Source organism: Schistocerca gregaria, chromosome 10 (assembly GCF_023897955.1).
Source record: "Schistocerca gregaria isolate iqSchGreg1 chromosome 10, iqSchGreg1.2, whole genome shotgun sequence".
Classification (NCBI taxonomy): Eukaryota; Metazoa; Arthropoda; class Insecta; order Orthoptera; family Acrididae; genus Schistocerca; species Schistocerca gregaria.
Window position 1 is genome coordinate 171,865,983 of NC_064929.1, and position 25,107 is coordinate 171,891,089.

Genomic DNA, 25,107 nt, shown 5'->3' on the forward strand with positions numbered 1-25,107 from the left:
ATTCGATTTAGTTTCGAATTTTGTACTGATAATACTTGTGTTCGCACAAAAGAAATGCATATTTTCCTTTTCTTTCAGCAGGTGTGAAAGCTGTTCTGCAACCTGTGGGGAATTCACCAGACTCTGAAGTTGGCGACAATGGCAACTCCACGCCAGTAATGGCGTCCAGCGGGCACACTTTTCCGAGCAGAGCTCTGCTGTGAATGGACGCAGAAGAGGAAACCGCTCGGCACTCTCAAGGAATCCCCCTATGAAGAACAGCGGAAGATGTTCCTCTGTCGCAGGAGTGCAGGGGATGCCCACCAAACAGGCCAATCAACAGGGAGTCCCCGCCAGAGGTGACTTTTGGCAGAATCCAGAGATTGTATTGTCTCTCCTCGTGCCAAAGATGTGACATACTTTAGGGGACACTTTGACGTCTTTGACCAGCAAACTACTAATCGGGAAGTTCAGTGTTCTAACATGTAGCCCCGGTACGTTTTTCTAGAACAACATTATTTTTTTCCCCAATCGAACACATTCTAAACTCGCAAACAATTGCTCAAATTTGTTTTTATATAGGGTCTCGACGGACACGGTCGCCATCGTGGATCTGGACACTAGCGCAGTACCATCATGGTAGTGCACAGTGATAACATTCGCTTAGTGATGACTGCTAGAAGCAGAATGAACTGGAGATTCATTGCAACTAATTTTAAATTTTCTCACGTAGGCAAAAATGAACGTGTTGAAGAATCAGTGCAGAACAGTTGTTCCTATTAAAATGATTACATAGAGTTCTGCTATTGATTAGAATTATCTCAGAGAGCAATACATTGGTCGTGGTTTTTCAGTTTTTTCTGCACGCGTATTTTGGAACGCAGAAGCAATAAAAACATCTGAAGAATTAATTGACTGACCACCACGAGTTTTTCTGTACTGGCTTCCGTGAGTGACATTTGTTGGGAATTTGATCTAGGTGAAACGTGATTAATCTGTACTGAACAATACGCTATTTAGATACAATTTTTGTTGTATTTTACAGCATTAAAGTGTGTTAAGTAGGTGAAATCGCGACATAGTGTTGCATTGTTGAAATATACTACCGGCCATAACTGTAAAGGGTCATATTTTTTTCTCCCTTGTTGACAAGTTTAAATTAGTGTTGCCATTTCGCATTCATATAGTACAGAATTGTAAGATACGGTAGTCTCAATTGTAGGAGACATATGTCACTCGTTATGCTAAAAGGTAAAGTTATTACTGTAATTAAATTGTTTCCCACTATATCAGAGAATTAACACAGCTAAATTTGTACAGAACTTTTATTTTTCCTGGCAGTGTTGAATCTGCCAAGATCTACTGAACTAAATTTGTTGATGTGCACTCGTTATCGGGGTACAATTTCAAATTTTGTGAATATTAGTAAATTTGTAAAATACCTATATTTTTCTGTGACTTCGCTAACTGACATTCTCACTAATCCAGGGAACACACAGAAATCCCCAAACCGCTGAAAATTTTAAATTTAAATACAGTCGTATTTACGTTGGAAGGTTCCTATCTAGTGCTAGTACTAATTACTTACACAGTATGGGTCATTGCACATATCACATTTAGGTCGTGAGCAATTTCTCTTGTAGCATTAACAAAATAAGTCCTAGCGCGTTGAGACTGACTGTATTGAATTACTCTATCAACTACAGAACATCTTTTACGACCTGTATGCTTGCTTCCCTAAGTGATTCATAGGCTGTACCCGAATTTATGAAAATTTTGAAAAGTTATAGTAGGAGAATTGAAAGACATGAACCAAATTTAGAAATATTGCAGACGGTTGACATTCGAACTATTGTAGCAATTTTGGGCCTGCTAAATCATTTCGTGACAAGCTTCTTAAGAAAAACTGTCTAAACTGTTTGGAGTTCTGTAACGTACATGTTTCCTCCCTGTGTAAATATCTGTTGATTCAAAATAATCCAAATGAGGTAAAGAATTTCGTGGGATTACTGGCTTCTATAGGAAATTTTCTATTCATAAAAATGTGTTATGGAAGAGTAATTGTGTCTGACTCATCTTAAAGTCATCCATCAAGAAACAACAGTAGTTAAGTTGTCCAGTGTTTTGGAATCCACTTCGCCCTAAGTGAGCTGTTTTCAGACTGAAAACACAGTTGTTGAACTTCCTCAGGTAGAAAAACTGAATATCCGAACAGTCTGTTGTTGACAAAATAGGAATTTGTTAGGTGTTTTCAAAATTTTAAAACGGTGGAATTATGACTGTTTGAGTTTGTAGCACGAAGTTGACGATATTTGTAGCAACTCTTTGGCTCTACACTACCAATGTGAGACAGGATTCTTGAGTACAAAGTAGAGTGTGTTGGCAACGCTTTGATCCAAAATACTGCAGATAGTTGTGTTTTGTAAAGTCTCGGTTCAAGTCTTCACTGCCTGATAGTTCTCCAGATTTCGCCAGAGAAGTCAACTGCGGCCATCAAGAATGTGATGCATGCCGTTTTGGAGACTTTTCCTCTGTAGACCGTTGCACCGGGTACAGCTTCTATCTCGTAGTATGTGACCAGTTTCCTTCACGGTTGTGGAAGTTGTCATAGTGCGTCGTTGCCACCTGCTCGTTTGGTGGCCGGACCAGTCGAAGAAGCTCCCAGTGAAGTGTCGGTGGTCGCCGCTGGAGTGCTGACTGGAGGCCTCTCCAGCGCCCGGCAGAAGCGTTGGCGCTCGCTTGCGAAGCCCGCCTGCCGGACCGGCGGAACACCGTGACCATCCTGTACAGCCGGCTGTGCCGTCCGCCGCGCGTGGAGGCGGCGCCAGGTGGGGGCGGCAAGCGCCAGCAACAGGTGGCGGCCGGCCGCGCTGGCCGCCCCCGCGCCGAGGCGGCAATGATCCAGCACCCGGCCGAGCCGCTGCTGTCCACCGGGTCGGAGGCGGAGGGCGCAGCCGGGGGCGGAAGCAGGGGCGGCTGCGGCGGCGGCGGCTCCCCGTAGCGGTGGCGCTTGGGCGGCGTGGGCGGCGGTGACGTCACGGACGAGGAGGGCGGCGGCGCCGCGGCGTGCGCCGTCGCTGACAAGGCGGTGTCCACCGAGGACCACGCCGAACTGGCGGCGGTGCTCGCTGCGCTCGTCAGGTCCAAGGTGAGCCCGGCTTCCTTCCCTTCACTCGCTGAACTTCGAATGTCCTGGCACGGTCGCCAACTTTCCTATTCTCCCACCTTTTCATCCTCGTCGTGTCCACTATGACCACACTTCGTACCATGAGCATCTGCCTACTTAATTCTCTTCAATCTCAGGTTCTGGTCGCTAGATTCCTTATTCTCACTCTTCCTCTACCTCCTCACCTCAAAAGACAGGCAATGTCCTATCATTGAAGGCACATTACTTATTCTCTATCTCCTTCTTCTCCTGAGGCCATAGTTACTATTTATTTTCTTTTGTCTTTTCATTTATCTACCTGTGTGTGTAAAAGGTTACTACACAAGTGTTTCATATCAAGTTACGGGATACAAGGGAGTTATACTAATCGTAATATTATAACCAGATTTCAAAATCAGTGTCATATGATTATTATATAAAACAGACAACAAAACAAGTTTTGCATCATCCCAGTTCTCAGAACCCCTGAAGATAGACGTTGACTATAGATATTGTATCATATTCACAGTCCCTTGGACTGTTTAGAAATGCCACTAAATCCGCCCAAAGATGTAAACAACCATGCATGAGCAGCGCATACTAGATGGAGAGGGTCCGACAGCACATGAGTTGCAGTCATTCCACGAGGAAGGAGGTACACAGTTCGCGTTGTCTGTAGCTCAGCCATGCCTAGACGGTCAATACCGCAGTTCGATCGCGTCCGCGTTGTTACTTTGTGCAAGGAACGGCTCTCAACAAGGGAAGTGTCCAGGCGTCTCGGAGTGAACCAAAGCGATGTTGTTCGCACATGGAGGAGATACAGAGAGACAGGAACTGTCGATGACAGACCTCGCTCAGGCCGCCCATGGGCTACTACTGCAGTGGATGACCGCTACCTGCGGACTGTGACTCGGAGAAACTGTGACAGCAACGCCACCATGTTGAGTAATGCTTTTCGTGCAGCCACAGTACGACATGTTGCTGCTCAAACTGTGCGCAATAGCCTGTACGATGTGCAACTTCACTCGCGACGTCCATGGTGAGGTCTATCTTTGCAACCACGACACCATACAGCGCGGTACAGATGGGCCCAACAACATGCCAATGGACCACTCACGATTGGCATAACGTTCTCTTCAGCGATGAGTGTCGCATATGCCTTGAACCAGACAATCGTCGCAGACGTGTTTGGAGGCAAGCCGGTCAGGCTGAACGCCTCAGACACACAGTGCAGCGAGTGCAGCAAGGTCGAGGTTCCCTGCTGTTTTGGGGTGCCATTATGTGGGGCCGACGTACGCCGCTGGTGGTCACGGAAGGCGCCGTAATTGCTGTACGATACGAGAATGCCATCCTCCTACCGATAGCGCAACCATATCAGCAGGATATTGGCGAAGGAGTCGTTTTCATGGACGACAATTTGCGCCCTCATAGTACACATCTTGTGAATGACTTTCCTTCGATTAGAGTGGCCAGCCATGTTCTCCAGACATGAACCCAGTCGAACATGCCTGGGATTGAAGAGGGCTGTTTGTGGACGGCGTGTCCCGCCAACCACTCTGAGGCCTCTACGCTGCATCGCGGTTGAGGAGTGGGGCAGTCTGGACCAACGCTGCCTTGATGAACTTGTGGATAGTATGCCTGCATTAATGCAAGAGAATTTGGTACTTGGTATTAGAGGTGCCGGGGTGTAAAGCAATCTGGACCTTCACCTCTGAAGGTCTCACTGTATGGTGGTACAACATGCAATGTGTGGGCTCCATAAGCAATAAAGAGGGTGGAAATGACGTTTATGTTGGTCTGTATTCCAATTTTCTGTGCAGGTTCTGGAACTGTCGGGAACGAGATGATGCAAAACTTTTAATCTTTTTACATTTTCATATTCTTGTAGTTCATTCGTATATTAGCAACACCATTTACGCTTTTCTTTAATTGTGCTGCACAACCATGACTCTTGGCTAGTTTCATGATTCTAGATCAACGACAGGTGACCTATAGGTTTTGACATAGTTCACGTTTTTTTCGCCACCATGATCCATAGATCTTAGTATTTGGCATAAATTTCGACTTGACACGTCTACCCTTTAATAAGAAAAAGTAGTTTTAATAGACGGACAAACGGACAGAGAGATGGATAATGAAGAGATTCTACAGGAGTTCCGTTTTTTTTTTTGCGTTTGATGAGCGGAACAATAAGAAAAGGCAGAAGTACAAAAAATTCATACAAAATCAGGTCTGGAGAAGCGATTCGATGGGTATGATCAGCAGGCAATAGTGGGAGACATTTTGTAACCGCCAGCATGACAGTATGAGTAATGCAGTAGGAGAACTGAAACAGAGCGAATAAAACGTACCCTGTAGAGAAACGATTATTTCAAACTCTTTCGCAATGTCTGAAGCAGTCTGCCACGATGACTTTGCATTACAAATGATAGCTATAAATTTGTACAAACTATCACATTTTTATGGTAATAAGCATTTGGTGACATTGTGTTAAGTAAAAGTAAAATAAAGAACAAGTCCACTCTCAGCATATCGTTTCGTTCGTGAGCTATTAAATGTAATCAAGCGTTTTGATACATAAAAGTGAAATCGGGGCCGAATGCTCTCCTCTGAGAAAACGCGCATCAGGAAGGACTACTGTGTAACAATAGCGTTGATCGGTTAGAGTCCAGTGTTCATCTGCATCTACATACACATGGATACTTTGCAAATCACATTTAAGTGCCTGCCATAGGGTTCATCGAACTATCTTCACCGTTCTTTATTATTCCAATCTCGTATAGGGTGCGGAAAGAACGAACACCTAAATCTTTCCGTACGAGCTCTGATTTCCCTTATTTTATCGTGGTGGTCGTTTCTCCCTATGTAGGTCGGTGTCAACAAAATATATCGCATTAGGAGGATAATGTTGGTGATCGGAATTTCGTGACAAGATTCCGTCCCAACGAAAAACGCCTTTCTTTTAATGGTGTACAAAAAATGGTTCAAATGGCTCTGAGCACAATGGGACTTAACATCTGGGGTCATCAGTCCCCTAGACTTAGAACTACTTAAACCTAACTAACCTAGGGACATCACACAGATCCATGCCCGAGGCCGGATTCGAACCTGCGACCGTAGCAGTCGCGCGATTCCGGACTGCAGCGCCTAGAACCGCTCGGCCACCGCGGCCGGAGCAGTGATGTACAGACCAACTCCTGTATCATTTCTGAGTCATTATCTCCCACCTTTCGCCATAAGATTACGATTTGGTGATCAGTGGCCCCATTCAGCATTACGCCATACCATGACAACCGGACCACCAAAATGGTGCCGGCCACTGAGGCCGAGCGGTTCTAGGCGCTTCAGTCCGGAACTGCACCACTGCAACGGTCGCAGGTCCGAATCCTGCCTCGGGCATTGATGTGTGTGTGATGCCCTTAGGTGGGTTAGGTTTTGGTAGTGCTAAGTCTAGGGGACTGATGACCTTGATGTTAAGTCCCATAGTGCTTAGAGCCATTTCAACCAAAACGATCGTGTTCGACAATGGTGGACGTAGACTTCTGTGGCGAGACGTGGGAAAACATAATGCTCCTAGGAACATTATAGTCCATGATAATTTTGGTGGTGCAGGTGTTATGGTTTGCCGTATTATTGCATGGGTGTACTGACCACCAAATTCTTGAACACTGGACAGTAACCGCTCAAAGCAGACAGCGAGGTCATATGATTAGGGAGAGACGGGGAAGGAAGTCGGCCGTGCCCTTTCAAAGGAACCATCCCGTCATTTTCCTGGAGTGATTTAGGGCAATCACGGAAAACCTAAATCAGGAAGGCCGGACGCGGGATTGAAGCGTCGTCCTCTTGAATGCGAGTCCAGTGTGCTAGCCACGACACATTAGTCCTTCCCCATACGCGTCATTTCAGCGGTGCACTTGGCCGCGACCACATTTTTGTGGATAATGGTGTGCGATTCGCAGCAGTGTCGGAAGGCGAGGATATTAGGCCAATTCACTGGCATTGCGGTTCCCCCGACATAACTGCCATGCACCAGCGATAATCCAGCAATTGTCAGCCGCATTGATGGAGGAATTGAACGCCCTAGACCAAGAACTGGTTACGAAGCTTGTGGCCGGAATGGAAACACGTTGCAGAGCTCGCACTGCTCTCCGTAAAAATCGTAAAGTGTGTTAAGAACCATGTCCCGCCTTTTGTGATGCCCGGGGGACCATCATAAATCGCGGAGACTAGTGTGATAATTGTCTTTGAATAATAGCGTCATTTCTGTTCGACTCATTAAGTACGAGCGTCGTTCAATAAGTACCGCTACGGTCGCACGTTCGAATCCTGCCTCGGGCATGGATGTGTGTGATGTCCTTAGGTTAGGTAGGTTTAAGTAGTACTAAGTTCTAGGGGACTGATGACCACATATGTTAAGTCCCATAGTGCTCAGCGCAATTTGAACCATTTGATAGATGTACATAGACAAACACCCTTGTTAATGTTTCACGTTTGATATTTGTTCTGTGCGCCGATGTGGCAGATGGCAGAGCCGTAGTACAGCGTCAAAATGGCGTCTACATACGACTCACGTTACAAACAGCCTGCTTTTACTGAATTCTTGTGTGCAGAAATGAAACCGTGGTAACCATCAATAGATGTTTGTGTGCATTTTATGGCGATGCTGCAGTTGATAGGAGTACAGCTGAGCGGTGCAGAAACAGCGCTCCATCATAAGCTACGCTCGGGACGTCCTGTGACAGCCACTGCTCCAGACATGCTGAATCGTGTGGATGCCATTACTCGTGACGACCGGAGAATCACACCTGGGAAATTGGCTATACAGTAGTCGGTCAGCATTGGAAGCGCATCTGCAACGATCGAGAGTCTCGGATATTCAAAGATGCGCCCACGACGTGTTCAACGAATGCTTACAGCGGACCACAAGATTCAAAGAAAGACAATTTCATCTTAATTGTTTGAGGGTTTTGAGACCGACGGACAGGCCTTTTATGTTACAGATTTTTACGGGGTCAAAAGTTGGGTGCCCCACTTTGCGCCGGAAACAAAAGTCCATGGAGTTGCATCATCCTCAATCACCACGAGAGAAGAAAGAGAAACCCCTGTACCAGAAAAGTCGTGGTGAAAGTCTTTTGGGATTGTGGATGTGATACCAAGAAAGGGTCAAATGGCTGTAAGCACTGTGGGACTTAACATCTGAGGTCACCAGCCCCTAAACTACTTAAAACTAAGTAACATAAGGACATCACACATATACATGCCCGAGGCAGGATTCGAACTTGGGACCGTAGCAGCAGTGCGGTTCCGTACTGAAGCGCCTAGAACCGCTTGGTTACTGTAGCCTGCCGTGATACCAAGAGGGCCAACTATTAATTCAGAGGCATAAGTGAAGACAGAGTAAACTCAAGAACCGTTTCCGACGTGTTTGACCAGGCAAGAATCCAGCAGAAATCTTGCTCCAACACTATAATGCAATCCCACACAAGTCGGGAACACATCACTAAATTGGATTGGACGTCATTGCGTCATCCACCCTACAGTCCAGACCTGGCACCCTCCGACTTCCGCCTCTTTGGGCCGCTCTAAGATTCTCTGCGGGTAACACATTCTGAAGATGACGAGAGTGTCAGTAACGCAGTGAAAACATGGCCACGCGTACAGAGCAAGGGAGCTTCAGCCAGCAGTAAATGCATGCTCTTCCACAACAATGACGTACGACCACAGAACGTGATGGAGACCACCTAGAAAAACAGGACATGACCAAGACATGTTGATGTACACTACTGGCCAATAAAATCGTTTCACCACGAAGATGACGTGTTCCAGACGCGAAATTTAACCCACAGGAAGAAGATGCTATGATATGCAAATGATTAGCTTTTTAGAGCATTCACACAAGGTTGGCGCCGGTGGCGACACCTACAACGTGCTGATATGAGGGAAGTTTCCAACCGATTTCTCATACACAAATAGCAGTTGACCGGCGTTGCCTGGTGAAACGCTGTTGTGTTGCCTCGTGTAAGGAGGAGAAATGCGTACCATCACGTTTCCGACTTTGATAAACGTCGGATTGTAGCCTATCGCGATTGCGGTTTATCGTATCGCGACATTGCTGCTCGCGTTGGTCGATATCCAATGACTGTTAGCAGAATATGGAATCGGTGGGTTCAGGAGGGTAATACGAAACGGCGTGCTGGATCCCAACTGCCTCATATCACTAGCAGTCGAGATGACAGGCATCTTATCCGCATAGCTGTAACGGATCGTGCAGCCACGTCTCGATCCCTTAGTCAACAAATGGAGACGTTTGCAAGACAACAACCATCTGCACGAACAGTTCGACGACGTTTGCAGCAGCATGGACTATCAGCTCGGAGACCATGACTGCGGTTACCGTTGACGCTCCATCACAGACAGGAGCGCCTGTGATGGTGTCCTCAACAATGAACCTGGGGGGACAAATGGCAGAACGTCATTTTTTTCGGATGAATCCAGGTTCTGTTTACAGCATGATGATGGTAGCATCCGTGTTTGGCGTCATTGAGGTGAGCGCACATTAGAAGCGTGTATTCGTCATCGGCATACTGGCGTAAAACCCGTCGTGATGGTATGGGGTGCCATTGGTTGCACGTCTCGGTCAGCTCTTGTTCGAATTGACGGCACTTTGAACAGTGGACGTTACATTTCAGATGTGTTGTGACCCGTGACTTTACCCTTCATTTGATCCCTGCGAAACCCTACATTTCAGCAGGATAATGCACGACTGCATGTTGCAGAACCTGTGCGGGCCTCTCTGGATACAGAAAATATTCGACTGCTGCCCTGGCCAGCACATTCTCCAGATCTCTAACCAATTGAAAACGTCTGGTCAGTGGTGGCCGAGCAACTGGCTCGTCACAATACGCCAGTTACTACTGTTGATGAACTGTGGTATTTACATCTACATCCACACTCCGCAAGCCATCGAACGGTGTGTGGCCGAGGGCAATTTACGTGCAACTGTCATCACCTCCCGTTATTGTTCCAGAAGAACGACTGCCGGAAAGCCTCCGTGCGCGCTCGAATCTCTCTAATTTTACATTCGTGATCTCCTCGGAAGGTATAAGTTGGGGGAAGCAAAATATTCGTGTCCCATGAATACCCGTTTATCATCTGCGTTTCCTCTTGGTGTAGCAATGTTAATGGCCAGTAGTGTATATTGTCACCATATTCTGACTCTTAGCAATATGTTCTGAGAAAAAAAGAAATAGGGAATTACTTATTGAACGATTCTCGTATACATTTCAGTTGCCTGCTGTAGTATAGTGTAGGAGTCCAAGTTTTATCAAGCTAGTCGGTGGCACATCATGCGAAGGTTGTTTTCTTCCCTACGTTTTGCACACCAGTGCGCATTACGTAAACTCGGAGAATAATTAAGCTGAAATGAAACATTAACCACATTATCGTATAGTGCGTTTCTGTTAAACTTTTAGTGAAAGATTGATCTATTTTTTGTTGTCTAATATGCTAAAAGAATCAGAGGATTCAAATTGTTTCACTATTTTCTTAATAAACGTGTTCAGACTGGAAAGGGATATGGTCGGCTGCATTCTGCGTGTCACAGCCCTTATGCAGTTAAGACACGGCATGTGTGTGCGTGTGTGACTGCCTGCAGGTGACGGCGATCCAGAGGCACTCGTCGTCGACGTCATCGTCTGAGAGGCGCCGCAGGGCGCACTGCACCTCCCAGGTGGACGTGGGCCTCCTGTCCTCGGGCATCCTCTTCCCCCGCAAGAGGTACCGCCACCACCGCAGGAGGCACCGGAGGTACGTGGCAACACACAGGCGTACAGCGAGGCCGACATCTGATATTTCAGTTGTCTATCAAATCACTTCCTGAGGACAAAAATTTATTTCCGAGCCGCGCGGCATTAGCCGAGCCGTCTCAGGCGCTGCAGTCGTGGACTGTGCGGCTGTTCCCGGCGGAGGTTCGTCTGCTCCCTCGGGAAAGGGCGTGTGTGTTTGTCCTTAGGATAATTTAGGTTAAGTAGTGTCTAAGCTTAGGGACTGATGACCTTTGCAGTTAAGTCCCATAAGATTTCACACACATCTGAACATTTTTGAACAATGCTACACACAGCTATGCGGTTTGCTGCAAATGATACACTATGTGACCAAAAATATCCGGACAACTGGTTGAAAATGAATTACAAGTTCGGAGCTCTCTCCATCGATAATGCTAAAATTCAGTATGGTACTGGGGTACCTTTAGCCTTGATGATAGCTTCCACTCTCGCAGGCAAGCGTTCATTCAGGTGCTGAAAGGTTTCTTGGGGAGTGGCAGCCCATTTTTCGCGGAGTTCTGTACTGAGGAGAGGTATCGATGTCGGTCGGAGAGGCCTGGCTCGAAGTCGGCGCTCCAAAATATCGCAAAGCTGAAACTTACTGGCAGAATAAAACTGTGTGCCGGACCGAGACTCATACTCGGGACCTGCAGGTGACGGCTATCCAGAGGTCCCGAGTTCGAGTCTCGGTCCGGTACACAGTTTTAATCTGCCAGGAAGTTTCATATCAGCGCACACTCCGCTTCAGAGTGGAAATTTCGATCTGGAAACATCCCCCAGGCTGTGGCTAAGCCATGTCTCCGCAATATCCTTTCTTTCAGGAGTGCTAGTTGTGCAAGGTTCGCAGAAGAGCTTCTGTAAAGTTTGGAAGGTAGGAGACGGATACTGGCAGAAGTAAAGCTGTGAGGACGGGGCGTGAGTCGTGCTTCGGTAGCTCGGACGGTACAGCACTTGCCCGCGAAAGACAAAGGTCCCGAGTTCGAGTCTCGGTCCGGTACACAGTTTTAATGTGCCAGGAAGTTTCATATCAGCGCACACTTCGCTGCAGAGTGGAAATTTAATATCGCAAAGCTGTTCTATAGGCTTCAAGTCGAAACTCGGTGCAGGCCAGTGCATTACAGCGATGTTATTGTAACCACTGTGCCACAGGTCGTGCATTATGAACAGATGCTGGATGGTGTTGAAAGATGCAATTGCTATCACCGAATTGCTCTTCATCAGTGGGAAGCAAGTGCTTAAAATATCAATGTAGGCCTGTGCTGTGATAGTGCCACGCGAAACAACAAGGGGTGCAAACCACCTTCATGAAAAACACGACCACACCGTAACACCACCGCCTCCGAATTTTACTGTTGGCACTACAAACGCTGGCAGATATCGTACACTTGGCATTCGCCATACCCACACCCTGCCATCGGATCGCCACATTGTGTACCGTCATTCGTCACTCCACACAACGTTTTTCCCCTGTTCAATCGTCCAATGTTTACGCTCCTTACACCAAGCGAAGCTCGTTTGGCATTCACCGGCTTGATGTGTGGGTTATGGGCAGCCGCTTGATCATGAAATCCAAGTTTTCTCAACTCCCATCTAGCTGTCATAGTACTTACAGTGGATGACGATGCAGTTTGGAATTCCTGTATGATGGTCTGGAAAGATGTGTGCCTATTACACATTACACATTACGACCCTCTTGAACTGCCTGCGGTCTCTGTCAGTCAACAGACGAGATCGGCCTCTACACCTTTGTGCTGTACGTGTCCCTTCAGGTTTCCACTTCACTATCACGCCAGAAACAGTGGACCTAGGAGTATAGGAGTGTGAAAATCTCGTGTACACACGTATGACACAAGTGGAACCAAATAACCTGACCACGTTCTAAGTCCGTGACTTCCATGGAGCTCCCATTCTGCTCTTTCGCGATGTCTAATGACTACTGAGGTCGCTGATACGGAGTACCTGGCAGTAGTCGGCAGCACAGTGCATCTAATATGAAAAAAGGGTGTTATTGGGGGTGTCCGGATAGTTTTGATCACATAGTGTAGCTAATACGGTTTTTATGGATTCACCGACAAAGGGGCTCAATTTGTTTCCCTTATAACCTCTAGGCGGGTTAACTTCTCTCCCCATGAAACTGAGGTTAAATTTTTATGACTGAATAATATCTACGTAGGTCGTCCACAAAGTAAGTTCAGTTTCTATTTCAATCCGCGGCAGCGCTTCGATCGTAGTTCCGAGCATGCGCGGCAGTTACTCTGAATCAAGGAGAAGACATGTACGCCATTTTCAGATTGCTGCTGCCGATGTTTGCTTTGTAGTGCTTCTTTATAATGTCACCCGTAACTGAAAATGCCACCACGTGTGAAATCAGATCTGTGATTCGTTTTCTAAAGGAAATTTATCGGAAAATCTGCCAGGTTTACGGACAAAATGCTATGATTTGAGATATTCAATGAGTCACACTGTTTGACGAAGGATGTGATCAATTGCACGATGAAGAAAGACGTGGACGCCCGTCTGTGGTTACTGATGAACTGGTTAACACAATTGAAGAGAAGATTAAGCACAACCGTAAGTTTACACTTAGTGCCCTTGCCATGGAAATTCCGCAAATCTCACGACTACTAATTAATCAAATTGTTACTGAAAAACTGAAATTTCGAAAACTTTGTTCGCGTTGGGTATCCAAAATACATACTGAATAACACAAAAAATAACGGATGGGCGGTGCACTTCAGTTGTTGACACCCTACAATGAAGAAGGCGATGGTTTTCTTTCTCGGATAGGCACCGGGGGATGAAACTTGGGTATCGTACGACACCCCTCAAACAAAGCGGCAGTCAGTGGAATGGAGGCACACTTCATCTCCAATGAAGGTTAGGCATAAGCAAATCTTGACACCAAGAAAAGTAATGTGCACCATTTTTTGGGACAGAAAAGGCAGTTTGCTGAAAGATTTCTTACCACGACGCCAAACAATCAATGCACATAGTTGCTGCGAGACCATTACGAAATTGCGCCCAGCAATACAGAACAAGCGCCGAGGATTACTGTGAAAAGGTGGTGTCTTTTTCCACCATAACGCCCGACATATCACGGGGAATCTGATCAACTCTTACAAGATTTTCACTGGGACGTGTTTGATCATCCTCCGTACGGCCCGGACCTCGCTCCTAGCGAGTTTCATCTCTTCCTCCACCTAAAATCTGTCCTTGGTGGTCAACACTTCAACGATGATGACGAGCTGTAAAAACATGTTACCACATGGCTGAATACACAGGCGGCAACATTCTATAAAGAAGGAAATACAAAAAGATGTGCTACGCTACAAAATTTCGGAAGCTATTTAGAAAAGTAGTTTAATAGTTGTAGATTCTAATACAATGAATATTTTTTCCTCTATCCTTACACGTTTGTTTTATGCAACGAAATGGAACTTACTTGGTGGACATACCTCGTATAATCCGCCCATCATAAGAATAAAACTGATGTAAACAAACACGAACGCGATGATTCGTCAGAACCCGTAGCCCACGTATACTGGTGTCATGCTCTTCGAAGTAATACCCATTTATGTATTCGATGTACAGGGTGCCCCAAAAATTCATACACTCTTTGAAACTGAACATTTACTTAATGAAAGGGACTAGACATACAATTTTAGTAGTGTTAGGTGCCTTATGGTCCGACGTAAGGTGGTAAATGTTCACACTGGTGTAAGTCCATCGCAATTCGCTGTCGACAACGACTTACAATTGAGTGACATGACAACTTTATGTCTATGATGCAGCGTCAAGGGTAACTGCAGCCACGGTCTCCGACCTGATAGTCCGTGCTGCTGCAAACGTCGTAGACTGTTCGTGCAGACGGTTGTTGTCTTGCAAACGTCCCCATCTGTTGACTCAGGGATCGAGACGTGGCTGCACGATCCGTTTCAGCCATGCGGATAAGATGCCTGTCATGTCGACTGCTAGTGATACGAGGCCGTTGGAATCCAGCACGCCGTTCCGTATTACCCTCATGAATCCACCGATTCCATATTCTGCGAAAAGTCATTGGTTATCTCTACGAACGCGAGCAGCAATGTCGCGATACGATAAACCGAAATAGCAATAGGCTACAATCCGACCTTTACCAAAGTCGGAGACGTCATGGTACGCATCCCTACTCCTTACACGAGGTATCACAACAAAGTTTCACAACAGAACGCCGGTCAACTGCTGTTTGTGTATGCGAAATCGGTTGGAAACTTTCCTCATGTCAGCACTCTGTAGGTGTCACCACCGGTGGCAACCTTGTGTGAATGCTCTGAAAAGCTAATCATTTGCATATCACAGCATCTTTTTCGTGTCAGTTAAATTTCGCGTCTGTAGCACGTCATCTTTGTGGTGTAGCAATTTTAATGGCCAGTACTGTAAATATCTTCCAGAGGACAGTACAGATCTACTGCGTCCCATGCATTATGAAGTTGCCATACGATTAAGGTCTTCTGTCGGACGTGTTCGTACAGATTCCTTAGTAACTGGCCACCCTCCTTCTCTTGACAGACACAGTAGCAGCAGTGCCTCGCCGCCGCGCAAGCAGCCGCGGCCGTGCCGCCTGCAGGAGACGGCCTTCTGCACGCCGCCCCCGCCACCGCTGCCGCCCCCGCCGCCCCCGGCCGCCTCCGCCGGCGCGTCCGTCTCCTATGGCGCCGCAAGGACAGCCGCCGCCGCCCCTCAAGCGACGCCCGAGCCGAGCCGGCGCGCTCGCCCCCGCGGCTACTCCAACTACAACTACAATTACAACTACACCTACAGCTACGACGACAGCTCCCCAGCAGCCAATGGCGCCGCCTGCTGCGCTGCCCCCAGCCCCGCACACTCGTGAGTACCGTTCAGCTCTGACTGGTAGCCTAAAAACTGTTGTCTGCCACGGCTTTTGGTCGGGTGATGTTTAAACAGAGCAACTTTCACTCTAATACCTTTTGCTTCCCATCATTCAAGCAACTTCCAGTGTAGTAACTTTTAGTCGTATCACTCTTAGGTCGACGAGATTTAGGTCAGGGAACTTTAGGGCGAGCATCTGTTCGTCGAGCAATAGTCAGTAGAGCAACTTTTGAGCAAAGAACTGTCAGTCGAACATTTTTCGGTTGTTGGATATGAGGTCCGCCAGTTATGCCAAACACCGTTTTTTCTCAATACCTAAACAAGTTTCGGCACCACTGTGCCATCATCAGTTCGCTTCCGTTTTCATTTATTCTGCAATGTGAACATTTTTGTTAAATGATTATAAAATTATGTGCACCTTTAGTTCAAAGAACAGATCACAGATCGTTTCTTTTCGTAAATACCTTTACATTTCGTGTGCATGAATTTTCCGGATCACTTTTGTGTTAATTACTACAGGTATCTCGTCATCTGCAACGTAACGATGTTGATGAGAAAGTTTTTGCTGGGAGTTAACCTATCTTCTAGAATGTGTTTTAGTTTGTCGCGATGTTTTTGGGCCTATATTCGTTTTTATTTACGTTTTCGTGTGGCAAGCACTTCCATTCTCTGCATACTTTATGAGCTGTTGTGATGCACACGTAACTATAACAAGTATTTTCCATAAATAACGTAGTAAAGACACTTTTCACTTCACCAAAACACCAAACACTATCACACTGTGTCTTCGTGAAGTTAAAAGTGTTTTTACTACGTTATTTGTGGAAAATACTTGTTATAGTTACGTGTGCATCACAACACCTCAGCATGATTCGGAGAATGGAAGTGCTTGCCACACAAAACATCGTTACAAACTAGAAGATAGGTTAACTCCCAGTAAAAAACTTTCTCATCAACATCGTTTGGTTGCAGATGACAAGCTACCTGTAGTGATTAAAGCACAGGTGATCCAGAAAATTCATGCACACGAAATGTAAAGGTATTTACAAAAAGGAACGATCTGTTGTTTGAACTAAAGGTGCACATAATTTTATAATCATTTAACAAAAATGTTCACAGTGCAGAATAAATGAAAACGAAAACCCACTGACGATGGCACAGTGGTGTCGAAACTTGTATCGCTACTGAGAAAAAATGGTGTTTTGCATAACTGGCGGACTTCACATCCAATAATTTTAACTGTAGACACGGCCAATACAAGGAGCTGCAAAACAAAATGATGAATATGTTTCGGTTGACCAGTTACGAGTGGGTCAACTCTTGGTGGAACAACTTTTGGTCAGATGACTACCAGTCGAATCACTGTTGAAGTTGGACCAGTTGCAGTAGAACAGCTATCATTCAGACAGCTTTTAGTCGAACATCTCTTTACTTGGAAGTTCCTGGCAGATTAAAAGTTCGGCACACAATGTCTGAACCTGTGACCTTTTCTTTTCATTGGCTAGCACTCGACCGAGTGAGTTAACCAAGCACGATTCGCAATCCGCCCTCGCTGCTGTACCTTCGCAGTTGCACACCTGTTACCTTCCTAGCTTCACAGTAGTAATCCAGCATACCTTGCAAGACCGTGGATTAGCTACAGCCTGGAGGATTATTTCCAGAATGAATTTTCATTCTGCAGCACAAGTGTTCCATGTGTAACACAAAGGTCCCAGATACGAGTCCGGGCCTAGTACATAGTTTCAATCTGCCAGCAAGTTTCATATCATCGCAAACTCTGCTGCAGAGCGAGAAATTCATTCTGAAAGCATATTAGTTATATCTGAAATGTAATGGAACTATGGAGGTGGACATAATTGCTCAACAGAAATGTCGATTGGAAGGAATGTCCATTGAGTTTCCACAAAAAGTGCAAAAAGCACTGTTTTCTAGATGAAATCCGTTAGTTTTCAGAATATTCCCAGAACACTGGACAGTACATTAGGAAAATGTTGCATGTGTTTCATTAAATTCTGGAAACTTTTTTCCCCACTCTGGCGTTGGTTTCTTGCGGAAGATACTAACAACTGACGAAAATCAATATCCAGGTAAAATAAGTTGTAACGCGATTAATCCACTATGGCTAATCAAAAATGAAGTTCATTTTTTTCTCTACCAAAAAATGAATTTCTTCATGTACTGTATGAGAAATGGCAACGACTTGAGAAATAACGGGGAGATGTTTTCGTTTGAGTTCCCTGATTTTGTCAACCACTTGTGACAAACAAATGGTTGTACAACTTTCAGAATTAACTGTTCTTCAATACTCTGTGAGAATAGTAGGACCGTATGCAGAAGTATCAAAGAAAGAGTGGATCATACTCATGGGAGTGCTTCGTAGAAGAATCACTTTTCTTGGCTTTTGTTGCAACACACAGCAGTTGATTGCTTCTTAATTTCGGCTACTACGAATACGTTCCATTTAGCGTTACGGCGTTGCGTATGGAGTTTGCGTTTCCTCCGTCGATTTTCTCATTTATTCTCTTATACCATTTGAGACGACCAGTGTTTAAGCTTAGCTACAACTGTGCAGAATCCATCGGAAACAGATATTTTTCGGATCCACATCTTTTATTTACCAGTATTAGTAGTAGTAGTAATAGTAATAGTAGTAGTAGTTGTTGTTAATGTTGTCCAGTCAAAAAACTGATTTGATGCAGCTCTCCATACTACTCTATCCCATATAACCCCCCCCCCCCCCCCCTCCACCGCTCCAATACTTCCCTCTAATAGTAAATTGGCGATCCCTTGATGTATCAGTGTGTGTCCTTTCAAGCGATCCCGTCTTCTAGTTAAGTTGTGCCACAAAATTCTTTCCTCCCAAGTTCTGTTCAGTACCTCACCACTAGTTACATTGTCTACCCATCTGCCGGCTGCGGTGGTCTCGCGGTTCTAGGCGCGCAGTCCGGAGCCGTGCGACTGCTACGGTAGCAGGTTCGAATCCTGCCTCGGGCATGGACGTGTGTGATGTCCTTAGGTTAGTTAGGTTTAAGTAGTTCTAAGTTCTAGGGGACTAGTGACCACAGCAGTTGAGTCCCATAGTGCTCAGAGCCATTTGAACCATCTACCCATCTAATCTTCTGCATTCTTCTGGAGCAGCACAGTTCGAAAGTTTTTCTCTTTTTGTCTAAACTGTTTATCGTCCATGTTTCGCTTCCATATATGGCTACACGCCATACAGTTACTTTCAGAAAAGGCTTTCAAACATTTCAATCTATTTTCGATGTTAACTATTTTCTCTTCTTCAGAAATGTTTTTCTTGCCATTGAAAGTCTACATTATATATCCTCGCTACTCCGGCCATCATCAGTTATTGTGCTGCCCAAATAGCAAACCTCATCTACTACTTTAAGTGACTCGTTTCGTATTGTAATCCCTTTATCGTCACCTGATTTAGTTTACATTCCACCATCCTCATTTTGCTTTTGTTGATGTTCATCTTCTAAGCTCCTTTCAAGATACTTTACGCTCCTTTCAAATGCTCCTCTAAGTCCGTTGCTGCCTCTGACAGAATTACAGTATCATTGGGAAACCTCAACGTTTTCATTTATTATCCCTGTAACATTAATTTCAAATTTCAAATTTTTCTTTTGTTTTCTTCACTGCCGTTCAGTGTACATAATAAATAACATCAGGGATAGGCTACAACTCTGTTTCGCCCCACTGTCTACTATGGCCTTCCTTTCATGCCCCTCGACCCTTGTGACTGCCGTCTGGTTTCTGTACATGTTTTTCGTACGTCTGACCCCTGCTTCCTTCTTAATTTCAGAGAGCGTATACGAATCATAATAATCGAAACCTTCCTCTAAGTCTACAAATGCTACAAACTTAGGTTTGCGTTTCGTTAACCTATCTTCTAAGATAGGGTCATTATTACCCTGCGTGTACCTCCATTTCTCCAAAATCCAAACTGATCTTCCCTGAGGTTTGCTTCTACTAGTTTTTCCATTCATCTGCAAGGAATTAGTGTTACTATTTTGCAACTATGGTTTATTATTCTGACAGTTTGGTAATATTCACATCTGTCAGCACCTGATTTCTTTGGAGTTACGTTCTTCTTGGCGTCTGACGGTATTTCGCCTTTTTTATACATCTTGCTCACCGGGTGGATGAGTGTTGTCATGACTGACTCTCCCAAGGCTTAGTTCTTCCACAGTTCAACTTTTCTTCAGTTAGGACAGGTTTTCCATCTGAGCTCTTGATATTCACGTAGCTGCCTCTTTAAATTTCCGGGTGCTCTTAATTTTTCCCCTAGTCATGCATAGTTCTAAAGCGTCAGAATTTTCTCTAGCCATTCATGTTCAGCCATTCAGCACTTCCTCTTTCGCATGCTACATTTACTACATTTTTTTTATTTTCTCTTTTCATCATTTAAATTCAATATCTCCATTGTTATCCGTAATACTGCACTGACGCAAAAAAATCCCATCACCAAAAAATTATTGATACAGAGGAATTAAGTTTCGGGAATGTGTAATGTATTTAAGAGGTTAACATGTCCAGATCACGGGTTGATGATAGCTTGAGATAATTTATGCAAATGTGAAATTCTGGTACATTAATAACCTGTGTAACATCCAGACTGAGTGACTAACACACTGGACTCGCATTCGGGAGGACGACGGTTCAGCCCCGCGTCCGGCCATCCTGATTTAGGTTTTCGGTGACTTCCCTAAATCGCTCCAGGTAAATGCCGGGATGGTTCTTCTGAAAGGGCACGGCTTACTTCCATCCCCATCGTTCCCTAATCCAATGAGACCGGTGATCTCGCTGTCTGGTCTCCTTCCCCAAACAACCCAACCCAACCCAACCTAACCCATCCAGACTGTTGAATGCAAGCGTGCAAACGTGCATGCTCTGTGTTGTACAGAGCTGGATGCCAGTTTGTGAGGGAAGTTCCAAGCCTGTTGCACTTAAGCGATCAATACAGGGACTGTTAATGTTGGTTGTGGGCGACGCTTGATTTGTTTTCCGATGATATCCCATACGTGCTCGACTGAAGACATACCTGGTAATCGAGCAGGTCAAGGCAATACGTCGACACCCTGCAGAGCATTTGCGTTACAAGAACAGTATGGGAACGAGCGTTATCCTGTTGGAAAACATCCCACGGGATGCTGTTTAAGAAAGGCAACACGACAGGTGGGATCACCAGATTTTCCGTCTCGTTGGGTGAGATTACCACGCGAGTGCTACTGCTATCATACGAAATCGCACACCAGACTGTAATTCCAGGTGTTGGTCCAGTGTGTCTGACACGCAGACAGTTTGGTTTCTGGCCGTCAGCAGGTCTCCTTCCAGCCAACATAGGGCCATCACTGGCACCGAAACAGAACCAGCTTTTATCGGAAAATACAACAGATCTCCACCTTTAACTCCAATGAGCTATCGCTTGTCACCACTGAAGTCACAAATGGCGGTGATTTGGGGTCAGTGCAATGCACACTGTTGGTCGTCTGGCTCGCAGCTATCCTTGAAGTAACTGCTGCTCAAATTTCTGCTGTAGAACCAGCGCGATTCGCCAACGTCATACACCGAACACGATGGTCTTCTCTACCGGTAATGCTACGTCATCATCCGGAGCCAAGACTGCTTGCGCCTTTACATTCTCGTGGCCACCGCTGCCAGCAATCACGCACAGTGGCTACATTCTTGCCAGGTCTCTTTGCATATCGCAGAAGGAACACCCAGCTTCTCGTAGCCACATTTCACGAACTAGTTCAAACGCAGTGCGGTGTTGATAACTACATCTCTGTGGCATTAAAGGGTTTCTTGACTAACATCGATTCACGACATCCAGTCTCAAACGTAACTACTGCTCACTACCGTTACAGCGTGTAAAGCAAACCTGATTTGCACGTTTCAGAAGTGCTAGTTCTGCAATGTTCGCTGGAGATCTTCTGTAAGTTTGGAAGGTGGGTGACGAGGTACTGGCAGAAGTAAAGCTGTCAGGACGAGGCGTGAGTCGTGCTTGGGTAGCTCAGTTGGTAGAGCACATGCCCGCGAAAGACAAAGGTCTCGAGTTCGAGTCTCGGTCCGGCACACAGTTTTAAGCTGCCAGGAAGTAGTGACGCTACTGTTTCCACTCTTAAGTGGCTGGTGCGAAATCCCAAGACGCATTATCACTGACATATAGAAGCACGCCAGACTACTTTCGTTTAAGTAGCACAACTCCTCCTTTGTGTTGCTATTTTCTTTACGTCAGTGTACATGAAAACAATTAGATGTTTACAATTGCAACCAAAAATCTCGAGAAGTACTAGACCGATTTACTTCAGATCATTACACGATTCTGTAACGAACATTCAGACCGGCATAGAACATGTATTCTTTAAGGTAAATAATCAACATTTTATATTATAAAAGTGAGCGATGTGCGTGCCGCTAAAACTCAGAAGCGAGTCCCGGTACGAGCAAGGGAGCTACGTGGCGTAGTAAGCTTCCATACTCCATCCATAAAGAAGGATCTCGTGATTTTCAAGCTATAAGGACTTGGAAGTTTCTCCACAAATTTCTAGAACATTCTAGAGCATTCCATAACATTCTAGAATGTTGTGGAATGTTTCCCAACGATTCTGAATGTTCTGAAATGTTCGGGAATAGTCTGGAGCATTCGGGATGATTCCAGAATGATCGTGAACATCCCGGAAGACACCAGATCATTATGGAACATCCCAGAACACTCTCGAATGTCGTGGAATGTTTTGGAACGTTGTGGGCGATTCGATGCCTTTTTGGTACGTTCTGGAAATCGCCATTGGTGGGGCTACCCACTGGTTGGGATATAATGCAAGACTCGTCGTGTGTTCAAACGTCAGTTTCTTATCAGTGACGAAGGGAGAAAGCGAAAGAGTAGAGCAGCAAGTGAATAAAAAGTAGAGCGAGCGTGGGGTTGTTATTCTGCGTCATTCTGCGCAACGGATTAATCTGACATGCGCTCTTTTCCCTGTGGCTCCTGCAAGATGCAGTTTCCACCCCCACACTACTACAGAAGTCAGACAGACGCTTCTAACGTTCTAAAGAGAAATACCTGAAATACTTTCAGCAATAAATACCTTCTAGAGTCGTCCGCTGAAAGGAAATGACACAAAAATTCACAAAATTTCTTGCGTAACTAGTGGGATACTTGGGTACTGGAGTAGTGCTAGTTAGTGTAAGAAAAATATGAAACTAACGAAAATTATTTATTTTGCAAAAATTCTGAGAAATCGCAATAGCACTTTTAGTTATGAACTGAACACGTTATTTCCTGGTTCTTTTAGGAATGTGAAGTTACCTCTCAAGGATAGGATTGGCTAACGAAATTTCTATACAAATTTTAAGAATGTTATGGACTTGGCAGAATGGCTGAGAGCCGCGCCTATTCAACTTAAATAATTGTCCTATAGAATGTTGCTAGGTACGGTCGAGGCAGTCGCGTGTGAAATGCAGCGAAGTGTACTGTTGTGGAGGAAATATGTGGCTCGCAATAGCTGTAGTGCACAATACCGTAAGCTGCGATGACTGCTGTCTGCGCCGCCCACTGCTGACAAATAAGGTAACTCTCGTTCTATCTGGATTGACCTTCGCCAATCAAACTCTCCCTACGCCTTGATGAAGTCAAGGACTGCTATTCGTCCCTAGTCTAACTACCGGCGTGGTACACCAGTTAGATAACTAGTCCGCCGTGATGCCACTCAAAAATTCGCTCGCTGGCGTTTAACTATAACTCTGTCCATTCACACTGCACAATACGTGTGGCGGCCAACACAGTGAACAACGCTTAATCGCAAGGGCTCAATATAGAGTCGCACTTCTATTCGCTCTCGACAGAGGTGCTCTTTGAGCACACGTACGAGAGCGCATGCTCTCGTTACGTGTTCTCGCTCCAAGAGTGACAACGGAACAGCCCCTCTCCACGCCAGACATGAAGCGGTATATCTTTCAGTCTCTTCCATTACTCCTTCAGCTCATGGCGTCACGAATATCGTCTGTCAACCAGCATTGCTCTTCTAAAACGGGAGAATGACGTTTCGTGTAAGGCGACCAATCCGGAAATCTGTAGCATCGGCGTTTGGCGTTTACTGTCTCCCTGTAAAAATCTCGGAAACTGCGTGCTATATTTGGGCGCTCCCACACAATGTAGCGAAATTTGCTTTTAAGCTGAACACAGGGTCATCCTTTCACTCGGGCAAACGCTGTCTGCTCCAAGGGCGGTCACCGGCCGACGTAGATGGGTTGAGACCGGCCTCCTGGAGTGAGGTTGCCTGTCTCGAACTAAAAGCTCCTGTGAGTGACGTGTCTGGAATGTGTGTGTGTGTGTGTGTGTGTGTGTGTGTGTGTGTGTGTGTGTGTGTGTACGCAAGCCTCGAGGATTTCAACCACGGTGCCCTTACTTGTTTATTTGTATAACATTTACACGAATTCATACAACCTTGACCTTACCTTATCGAGTTTGGGTTCGAATGAAGCGTTTTGATGTGCGGAATATGATTGTGAGGACGGAATATGTAAACAATGAAGGTCAGGAGACCACTATGTCTTACAGTAGTCAAAGTGATATAGTGACTGAATATAAATCGAAAATAAAGCGTGAAAAGTGTATGAAGTGTACTTAGTGTATTTGCTAATAAGAAGTTGATTGGATTTATATTTTAGACAACGGTGAAAAGTAAAAGAGGAAAATATATTGCCAGTTCTGAAGCAAAACGGCGAAAACCAACACCATCTCCTCAACCTGAGGCACAATGCGTGCAGGCCTACCTCCTTGCTCTGCCGTGTGCAAAACCCCCGTATTCTGTCAGGCGCTGGTGGACCGTTGTAAATGTACGAAGTTTGGGGTGTCTCCGGTCAGGGTTTGTTTCTTGGTACAAGGGTGCAGCCTGCCGTGCGTTGCCATTAGTCCTACCATATGTGAAATATATATCCGCATATTCTTCGTTAATGTACTACAACACAGCACTCGTGGCACTCCTCAGACGTAACTGGTACCCTTTGAGACTGTGTACCCTATCCGTCCCGTTCGTTCTGCATGTGTGGTGTGATTCCAACTCCACCTCTAGGCCAAGTTCCATTGTGTAAACAGCGAACATAGGACGGCCTAAAGTGCGCAAGGGGGAAAACCGACGATGTTACGAACAATGCCGTCAGCGGCGTCGTGGAACCATACAGTCGGGATTATCTCGCTAGCTGCTCGTCTGCGGACCCATGTTTACTGCGACATTTGTGCTTCTATTATCGTGCACTTTCAGCTCTGTAAGATTGCGCTATCCT

General features: G+C 45.6%; 1 protein-coding gene across 1 annotated transcript in view; it reads left to right on the forward strand.

Moving 5' to 3' along the window:
* The first annotated feature begins 295 nt into the window (after nt 1–295).
* LOC126293229 (serine/arginine repetitive matrix protein 1) overlaps nt 296–25,107 on the forward strand; it is a 71,343-nt gene continuing 46,531 nt past the window's right edge. Inside the window, exons 1-5 of the mRNA XM_049986350.1 lie at nt 296–338; nt 2,727–2,932; nt 2,981–3,127; nt 10,779–10,930; nt 15,496–15,813. Coding sequence (XP_049842307.1) covers nt 296–338; nt 2,727–2,932; nt 2,981–3,127; nt 10,779–10,930; nt 15,496–15,813 — 866 coding nt within the window. The remainder of the gene's footprint in view (nt 339–2,726; nt 2,933–2,980; nt 3,128–10,778; nt 10,931–15,495; nt 15,814–25,107) is intronic.